The sequence below is a fragment of the Crotalus tigris genome, unplaced genomic scaffold (genome assembly GCF_016545835.1).
Source record: "Crotalus tigris isolate CLP2741 ecotype Arizona unplaced genomic scaffold, ASM1654583v1 scf7180000017865.1625608, whole genome shotgun sequence".
Lineage (NCBI taxonomy): Eukaryota > Metazoa > Chordata > Lepidosauria > Squamata > Viperidae > Crotalus > Crotalus tigris.
Window position 1 is genome coordinate 1613609 of NW_024096686.1, and position 10529 is coordinate 1624137.

Consider the following 10529-nt stretch of genomic DNA (forward strand, 5'->3'; position numbering starts at 1 on the left):
GCTGGAGTCTAGAAGGGGAAACTGGCAAAGAAGCCAAAAGATTTTTTTTTTAGGCAGAAGAGAAGCCTTTGTGGGAGATACAAACGTTTTTGAAGTAACATGGTGCCTTGCTAGGACAGCCAATGGCCCTGGTCGGGTAGTTTTAGCTGTCTGTGTGGAACCGAGTCAATTTAGGGAAATCATGGAGGTGAGAGGAGGGTCACAGAGCTTGTGGAAGATTGGGTGAGGGATTGATCAGCCTGAATGGGTGCTACGAGCAGTGACTCCATTTGGATGGCTGATCCTAAGAAGGTAGGAAGGATGGGCAGTGCTGGAGAAGGATGGCGGAGAAGAGGATTGGGTAGCTAAGAAAGGCCACTGACATGATGGGAGCCAGCAGCTGATAATAATAATAGTAGTAAAGTTGGAAGGGACCTTGGAGGTCATCTAGTCCAACCCCCTGCTCAGGCAGGAAACCCTACACCATTTCGGACAAGTGGCTGTCCAGTCTCTTCTTAAAAACTTCCAGTGTTGGCGCATTCACCGCTTCTGGAGACAGGTTGTTCCACTGGTTAATTGTTCTAACTGTCAGGAAGTTTCTCCTTAGTTCTAGGTTGCTTCTCTCCTTGGTTAGTTTCCACCCGTTGCTTCTTGTCCTGCCTTCAGGCACTTTGGAAAATAGCTTGATTCCTTCTTCTTTATGGCAGCCCCTGAGATATTGGAATACTGCTATCATGTCCCCCCTCGTCCTTCTCTTCGTTAAACTAGACATACCCAATTCTAGCAACCGTTGGGTGATTCGTGATTGTAAAGTTGCTGGAGCAATAGGCTGGGGAGAGATGTGGAAATTGTCAGCTGGGTGCCCAGCTCAAGTCTACGGAGAAGGGAGCTTCCTGGACCTCTGGCTCCTGCTGGGTTCACAGGTAAAAGTCATGGCTGGAGGGCGTTTACCAGGTTCACTCGAGACATCATCTGTGGCCCTACTTAGCACAGGAAGCCCTGGCAGTGGTGACTCAGGCCACTACTACTAACCCTGATTACTTGCAGGAACTTTACACTGAGCTGCCTTTGAAGGATACTCAGACGTTGCAATTGACAGAAAAGGCAGCAGAACTCCTGTGGTGGGTTGGTGACAGCACCAGCCTGGAAACAGTTACATTGATTTCCAGTAGGTTTTTGACTATAATTTGAAGAGCTGGTTTTAACTCCCGTGTGATTTTAAAAAAGTTATCTAGAGGCCAATTCTCTTTAGCTAAGCAATATCCAGCTTAATTATAATGGAGCCATTACAGGTAGTCCTCAACTTACAACAGTTCATTTAGTGACCATCAAGGTTACAATGGCATTGGAAAAAAGTGACTTACGACCGTTTTTCACACTTACAGCCATTGCAGCATCCTCGTGATCACGTGATAAAAATTCAGATGCCTGGCAACTGACTCATGATTATGACGGTTGCAGTGGCCCAGGGTCATGTGACCTTCTCACAAGCAAAGTCAATGGGGAAACCACATTCACTTAAGAACTGAGTTACTAGCTTAACAGTGATATACTTAACAACTAGGGCAAGAAAAGTCATAAAATGGGGCAAAACTCACTTAACAAATGTTTCACTTAGCAACAGAAATTTTGGGCTCAATTATGGTCATAAGTTGAGGACTACCTGTGCTATTGTCTCCAGAGAGTGTTCTTTGGACCAGAAACATAGGATGGAAGTGGAGAGTCAGAAGAAATAAATTTTCCTGTACCTTCCACTATCCTTTATCTTTATCTTGCATGAAGCTTTTTTTTTTCTGGGTATGAATTTGTTGTTATGCCAGCTTTAGCTTTGTACATCATCTCTCCATTATTTTATTTCCAAACATTTATTAGACAGACAGCTCTGTAAACCATGTTCCATCAAGGGGCCCTGTTACCGCACGTTACATCACGATCAGTGTACTTTTCATTTGATTTCTAAAGCTGTTAACAAGCACATGGCTATCCTGGCAATAACTACAGCAAAGACAGTCTTGTTGCAATTAACTTCAGCGAGCAATAATTCTCCCCTGAAGTGATTTTTGCAGTGTAATTTACCAGTTGGTTGCCCATAAACTGTTGGCTGGTTACAACCTGGAAATTTTTATTCACTTAATCAAAACAACCAAGCAGAAAAAGAGAACTGGAGTCTCACGGTTTATTATCGTGGCGTTTTCTTTGGCTTCTGAGCTGGGCACCACTCGTTTCCCACACAATACTACACATGATTGAAATGTCTTTTGTGCAAGCAAGTTAAAAAAAAATATAGTAAACACACCAACAGTCACATTAGCTCATAATTTGTTTTAATGCTGCTTTATTGAATAGGCTACAATAGCCGGATGCACCCAGAATGCTAAGCCAATTATGTTTTATAAACCCCAATAGCTTGATTCCTGTCTAGAATGTTGCAAAAGGGATGTGCTGTATGCAGGTCCCAAATTACTGCTGTGTGCCTAATAGAGTCGTCTCTTATCATAGTTAGTAAAAATCAATGGTGCAGTTTCCCACCAGTCTGAGGCAAGACACATCAATACACTAATGAACATTTAAGAAAAGAACAGAACCTAGAACTTGCCCCCTTCCAATTTAGCTTCCATGATATTATGTGTTATCACAGCTCCACCTAGCTTGCGTTATCGCCCATCCCACTGTGACCCTCATTCTCCTGAAATATTTTAAGTTTAGCTGTGAAATGTTTATGACTGGTGAGGGCCAAGCACCAACTCATGACCTGTTTGTGGCCTCTTACTGGGGCCTCTGAACAGCTGCTGGGAGAGAGAATATATTGGACCAAGTAGGGCATCGTTTTGATTCATCAGGTTTGAAGAATCGTCCAGCGGTGAACATGTGAACTCAAAGGTTTTATTTCAGCTGCTTGACACCATTCCTCTCTTTTGCAAAAGGAGCCGATGCAAGTGGTTTACAAGATATAGAAACCATAAAAAAGGAAACGATATTCAAAGCAATTGTACAAGGTCAGGCTCAAAGCAACAATACAGGTAGTCCTCAACTTACAACAGTTCATTTAGTGACCGAAAAAACGGAGCTGAAAAAAGTGACTTATGACCGTTTTTCACGCTTAGGACCTCTGCAGCATCACCATGGTCACATGTTCAAAATTCAGACGCTTGGGTAACTGACTCATATTTATGACGGTTACAGCTTCCCGGGGTCATGTGACCATCTTTAGCGACCTTCTGACCAGCAAAGTCAATGGGAAAGCCAGCTTCACTTAACAACCGTGTTACTAATTTAACAACTGCAGTGATTCACTTCATAACTATGGCAATAAATTCATAAAATGGGGCAAAATTCACCTAACCGTCTCACTTAGCAACAGAAATGTTGGGCTCCATTGTGGTCATAAGGCGAGGACCACCTGTACTGTAGAGACCAGAAAGGCAATCAAGGAATAAGAGTTAAGCCATGGCCAAGTCAAAGGCCTATTGGGAAAAGAAAATGCCTTTGCTTCTAGTGGAATGCACTCTTCCAAAACAGGATGGTAACCTAAATTCTTGAAGCACTATGAAAGAATCTGTAATTATATTTAATACATCTGGCAAGCAGACTTTCATTTAAACTCAACAACAACTCCCCTCAGGATGTAAGACTGAAACACCCTAATTTTGGACCCATTAAATGCTTTATGAATTTTTAATGTTTTACTTTAAAAAGTACATTTTACAGACGCCTAGGACATATCCCACAAAATCCTATAATGAATTCTGCTAGCTGAAAAGGAAGCTGACCTAATCTTTTTCAAAAGCGATCACTAAAACAATTGTTGCTTCCACGGTGAAAAATATGTATGATCCTCCCTACTTACTGAGGACACGTTGATTATCTTTCTCTGTAAAAAACTGAATAACAGACAACTTATCGGACAGTAAAATGATATTAGCCCTTTTGTCACAGCAGATGGCAGTAGTTACCCAATCTTGGCTGATCTCAAAAAAGTTAAAAGAGGATTGGATCTCATCGGATATAACAGGGATCCGTTCTGGGGAGAGAGGTTTCCGTGGTTTCGTGTACTGTCTGCATCCTGCGGGTGTTGCTATGCTTGTTTGCGCGGACCGATTTCTGGCATGCCGTGGCCCAGTACTGGTCCATGGACTGGGGTTTGGGGATCCTTGGGATATAAGACCAAGAAGAAGTCCTAAGGTTTTTGACCTGATTTGGGTTATTGAAAAAAAAAAATCTTGGTAGAAGATAATTGCAAGCTGTTTCTGTTTCACTGTGAAATGTCCATAATGATTGGGGGTTGGACTCTCGGAATCCTTAAATGCCTTTTTCTACAAAGTACAGATAATCCTCAACTTACAACAGTTCATTTAATGACTGTTCAAAGTTACAACAACACTAAAAAAATAACTTACAATACTTTTTCACACTTACGACCACTGCAGCATCCCCATGGTCACATTTTCAAAATTCAAACGCTTGGCAACTGTCTCATATTTAGGACAGCTGCAGTGTCCTGGGGTCATTTGATCCCCTTTTGCTACCTTCTGACAAGCCAAATCAATGGGGAAGCCAGATTCACTTAACAACCAGGTTACTAATTAACTATAGTGATTCACTTAACAGCTGTGGCAAGTAAGATCGTAAAATGGAGCAAAACTAACTTAACTAACTTGTCTCGCTTAGCAACAGAAATTTTGTTCAATTTGACTCAATTGTGACCGTAAGTTGAAAACTACCTGTATTCACAGAAAAAGGTAGGAAGTGTTTTATTGGGCAGTCATTTGTACTTACTTTTTTTTTTTTTTTTTTTGTATTTCTCCAAGGTTCCTTGGCAGTGTCCATCGCTGATATGACTGCACCGGTTGTGGGTTCATCTGGAGGGGTGTATGCTCTTATTTCTGCTCATTTGGCCAATATAGTGATGGTAAGCCCTGGATTAAGTAGAACACAGATTGCCTTTGAGACCCGAATGTGCTGTTTATTGTGTATGGATTCATTTATGTGACAGCTGAACTGTTGTTTTCAGTCCAGCCTGAACAAATAACAGCAACATTTGCTTGTTGTGATTTTTGGGTTTTTTTTTTTTTTAGGCTTATGTTGGTTATCAGCAAGTAAACAAGTATCTCACATATTTTCATTTAAAATAACAAGCACATCTGATTTTATGTGTTTTATGAGCATGGGGGGGGGGCGTTAGTTCTCATACAGTCAATAAAAAAATAAGACAGTAACAACTCTGACCGTTGCCAGAGCAAGGGACAGATGGAAACCATTTCCTCTCTGCAAAAGAAGGAACTGGGTATTGAATATTGTTTTTATGTATAAGACTTTCAGATGCACAACATACAGCCCGTTCACAGTGAACCAAGAGAAGTCAACCAATTTGGGTCTATTGGTACAGGTGAAAAGCTATGAATTATGGTTTTTTGTGTTTAAAACCTTCAGAGAGGGCCAGGGCCATGGCTGGCTAAGGAATTCTGGGAGTTGAAGTCCATGTGTCTTAAAAGAGCCAAGGTTGCCTACCCCTGGGCTAGCCTATGGTACAATACAGCCAAAGGAAGACTACTATTAGATTTCCAGGCACCAATAAATGTGCTTTGTATGTTGTATTTCATTGCAAACAACATTGTCATTGTATCCAGCTCTGCCAATTAAAAATATAAATAATTCTAGCTTAATGTCAGTGAGGGAGATTCTTGGATGATAAAAAAAAGATGCACTTGGCACTGTAAGCACATTCATAACAGTATTTGTTACATTTTGCTTTGCTTTTCCTCCTGAGAGGCTCAGTCCATCAAATCTTTTTGGAACTCCTTGGATAACTGCAAATAATAAAAACGTCTATACCTCTAGAATGAAATATTCCTGGAAACAAATGAAAGTGAGAAGAAAAATAAAGCAGTTCACCCTGTGGGAAATAGCAGACAAACAAACCAACTAAAAATGCAGGATTTAGCAGTAGCTTCCGCCGCTTTCCAAGCGCATTACTATCTCTGTGGAGAAATGAACCAAAGAAAGCTTCTAAATATGACCTTTATCCCCAAAACTGGATTGATTTGTAGCATCTTTACTAGTGTTTATCTAAAATGTTTGCACTGCATCTCCCGGATTTCTGCCTGCCATAAAAAGGCACAAGGCCGAGTGAGGGTCATAGATCATAATAGACAAAGGGCAATTATATACAACTCAGAAATGCTTACAAATGGTTTAGTTCCCGTATTGAAATATTAGTTTGAAGGCCTGTTTGTACCTCTCTGGTTGCCTTTGTGAATTGTCAGATTAATTTCCAGGGAACAACCGTACTGCATCAGTAACCACAGTTGCTGACAGTATAGGGTAGTCCTCGACTTACAGCCGCAATTGAGCCCAAAATTTCTGTTGTTAAGCGAGACATTTGTGAAGTGAATTTTGCCCCATTACACAACCTTCCTTGCCACAGTTGCTAAATGAATGACTGCGGTTGTTAAGTGAGTGACACAGTTGTTAAGTGAATCTGGCTTCCCCCCCCCATTGACTTGGCTTGTCAGAAGGTTGCAAAAGGGGATCACGTGACCCTGGACGCTGCAACTGTCGTAAATACGAGTCAGTTGTCAAGCATCTGAATTTTGATCACATGACCACGGGGATGCTGCAATGGTCGTAAGTGTGAAAAACTATCATAATGTTCTGTCCCAGCCTACATGAGTCTTTGTTAAGCTCACAAGAAGAAACTCCTCTTCCAACAGGCAGGCTGGAACTGCAGGAAAAAACCAATCCTCTTTTATTATTCACAGACTTGAGTCAATGTTCAAGGCAAACAAACACAGTTCACAGAAACTTGATCCTCAACACGAACGGTTGCCTTTGGCAACCAGCACCTCCCACACCTTCCCTTTTATTATGCAGTCAAGGCGTGGCTTCCTAATGCCTTCTCCTTTGCCTTTGGAGCCGCCCCATTGCATTCCTCTGTCCGACTCTCTTTTTTACATGCATCTGGGATATCTCCCAGCTGTGATTCATCCGTGTCCAACTCAGATTCGCAACACAGTTGTGGCTCAGCCTGAGCGTGAGTAGAGGGGCCAGGCTCCTCATCAGACTGTAAGTCTTGGAGCTCCTCAGAGCCTTCCTCTGACTCTGATGTCACTCCAGGCCCCTCCTCCTCCTCCTCTGATTCCTCAGATTCAGCTACCGGGTCCACTGGCTGGCGAGGAATCACAGCACATAAGTCATTTTTTTAGTGTTGTTGTAAGTGTGAAAAAACAGTCATAAGACACTTTTTTAGTGCTGCTATAACTTCAAATGATCACTAAGTGAACTGTTGTACAGTAAGTTGAGGGCGACCTGTAGTTTTCTCCATTCCGTACAATATTATGCATGATGCCAGCTCAAAACCTGTTTGCATATTTGTGGAGGAATTTGCACGTGCAGCAAACTGCCGTGCATTGCCCCCCACAAAACTCATAACCTTTTGATACCCTTTGTCCCAAGGAAGCAGCCAAAAGATCACCCCCTTTTTGACTTAATATCTTACCTACCTAAATAATAAGTTCCCCCTTATCTCTTCCTGTCTTTATCTCTTCTTGTCTTTATCAGTTCTTTCTCCTTTTCTAATTTACCTGTATTTGTTTTTAACTGCTCTCAACAGGTAATGTGTTACTAGAAAATAATTGCTTATATGAAGGAATTTTTCAATTACTTTATGTCAACAACTAAAGGTTAAACTTCTAAATGTAAAATGTCAGCAGTTAATGGTAAAGCCTATGTATGTAAAAAGTATATAAAAAAGAATAAACTCAGAGTTGGAGAAGCTGTGTGAAGCTGTGTCATGCAGCTTCAAAACCTCTGCTCAAGACATGCCTGAGTCTTTTTCTTAGCATCGTTACACATATTAAAGGTGCAGCTCCTGGGTTTTGTTTATGGCATCATAAGCACCAAGCAGAGAAGGGACCTGCTTGCTGATGCTGCTGAACTCTGGATCCCATGCGTGTTATTGTTATGATTATTTTATTTTACGATACGTAGACATTGGTCAAAATGTTCGCAATTTGTCATAATGTGGTAAAACATAGGTTCTTATTACAGGTAGTCCTTGATTTACAGCATTCATTTAGCGACCGTTTGAAGTTACAACGGCACTGAAAAAAGTGCCTTATGACCGTTTTTCACATTAATGACTATTGCGGCATTCCCGTGGTCAGAGGATCAAAATTCAGACACTTGGCAACAGACTCACATATATGACGGTCGCAGTGTCTTGGGGTCATGTGATCAGCTTCTGCGCGAACTTCTGACAACCCAAGTCAGTGGGGAAGCCAGACTCACTTACTAACTTAACAACTTCAGTGATTCACTTAACAACTGTGACAAGAAAGGTCGTCAAATGGGGCAAAATTCACTTAACAAAGGTTTCACAGAAATTTTGGGCTAAAGTGTGGTTGTAAGTTGAAGACTACCTGTATAAGATTCTTTCTAAGATGCCATCCATCTTGCAGTTCAAGGCAATTCCGGGCAGTTTACAGTGTAATAAAACATATTGATATGAAAACAATTATAAATATTAAGAACAGATTAAAATTACAGAAGATTAAAAGCGATCTAATAAAAACCCAGCCTTGGAGTGGAGCAGGGGTGATGCCTTCATTGTTATTACACCAAGTCTGGAATTTCTCCTTCAGAGCCCCGTGCCATCTAGCCTAGGCAGGTTTTAAGGCTTTTCCTGAAAGTCAGAAGAGATGGGGCAGATCTCACTTCCAGTGGCAAGATGTTCCAAAGGATGGGGACCGAGGCAAAAAAACAATCTCTTCTCTTAGACCCCACCAGCTAAAATTCCTTAGCTGATGGGATTTGCAGGAGGCCTCTTCTATCAGCATGAGTGGGGCAGGACAATAGGATCAGGAGAAGACAGACCCTCCGATATCCTGGATCTATGCCATAGAGCAGGGATCCCCAACCGCTGGTCTGTGGACTGGCACCGGACCACAGCATGTCAGAAATGGGTCTGCACAAACAAGCAAAGCCCCATCCACGGGATACAGGCAGTACATGAAACCACGCCCCCTCCGGTCCGCGGAAAAACCTCTCTCCACAAAACCGGTCCCTGGTGCCCAAACGATTGGGGACCTATGCCATAGAGGGCTTTAAACGTAATAAGCAACACCCTGAACTGGACCCAGAAGCAGATTGGCAACCAGGGCAGCTTACATAACAGTGTGGCGTTACATGTGCCAACTTAGGGGCTTCTTAAACTTTCTGCACTGCCGCATTTTGGACAATTGTAGCTTCCGAATACTATTCAAAGGTAGTCCCCTGTGAAGTGTATTGTAATAATCCAAACAAGAGATGACTGACTGAGTCCAGGAGCCTCAGGATCCAGAAAATGATGCAGTTGGCACATAACATGAAATTGTGTAAAGTCTGTCCTAGCCACACCGGCCACCTGCTCTTTGAGTAGGAGTTGCAAGTCTAGGAGAACCCCAGAGTTGTTCACCAGGTCTATATGAGAGAGTGCCATCCCATCCAGAACTAAAGATGATAAGCCTCCTGATCCCGAGGCTCCATGTAGCCACAGCGACTTAGTCTTACCAGGGTTCAGCCTGTTGTTCCCCATCCAGCCCCCAGGCACTGTAAAATGGCAGCCACAACATCACTTGGATCACCAGGGATGGAGATGTAAAGCTGTCGTCAGCATATTGATGATATCTCATCCTGTGGTGTCAGTCACCCAGCCGTTTTTTATACAGTAGATATTAAAAAGAATGGAGAAAGTACTAAGCACTGCAGTATCCCACAAAGGAACAGCCATGGACAGGACCTCTCACCCCCTAACAACACCAAATGGACCTGGCCATGGAGAAAGGAACTGAACCAGCACAATCCTCTACTGCACAGTCCCAAATCCCATTTACCATTTTTTGAATGATCAACTGAACAGGTGTTCCAGAAACCCAAACTTACTTTAACAGGTAATTCCTTAACAGGAGGAATCACAATTAAATTCCCCACTGTGAATTGGAATTACAGTATATTGATTTTAAAAAATCTGCTGAAAATGAATCGGTTCCATCACATTTAGGAGGGTTTGAATCAAAACCAATTGGCTGTAGCAGAGGCCAAATCTGAAGCGAAGCCAAAAACTTTTAATATAATTTTGTTGCAGACAGCTTTTGTGGTACCAACTCAGCTCTCAAGCCAGTCTACAGTCACAAATTCTAGTCTAGTTTAAATGTTGTATTGTATTCCAAATCCCTTAACCATTTTTTTATAGTTCACGTGCTTGCTTTTTATAGAAATAGATTGGTAAATCTGCAGAGAGCCACTAATAAAAAATTAGCTCCTTAATAAAAAAAATATTTCTATTTGTTTGTTTTATTCTCTGTTTTCCCAAAGGATGATAATAATGGACAGATGCTAGTGTGTTTAATGAGCAGCTAAATATATCCATCATTCCTCTCTTTTATAGATTTTTAACAAAGGTATGCATACATATTTAAATGTTAAGAAATGTATAAGGATTTCAATAAAGTTATACATGCGTTTGCTCTTGGATAATAACAAGGCAGCTGCAAATGCCGTGTAATCCATATGAA

At 41.7% G+C, this 10529-nt stretch overlaps 1 protein-coding gene across 3 annotated transcripts in view; it reads left to right on the forward strand.

Annotated features, from left to right (window-relative positions):
* Nucleotides 1-5021, forward strand: part of LOC120308102 (rhomboid-related protein 3-like) — a 123795-nt gene extending 118774 nt beyond the window's left edge. For all 3 annotated transcript variants that reach the window (XM_039343623.1, XM_039343624.1, XM_039343626.1), the window contains one exon: nt 4788-5021. In XM_039343623.1, coding sequence (XP_039199557.1) covers nt 4788-4969 — 182 coding nt within the window. In that variant the 3' untranslated portion in view covers nt 4970-5021. The remainder of the gene's footprint in view (nt 1-4787) is intronic.
* Nucleotides 5022-10529: the final 5508 nt, after the last annotated feature.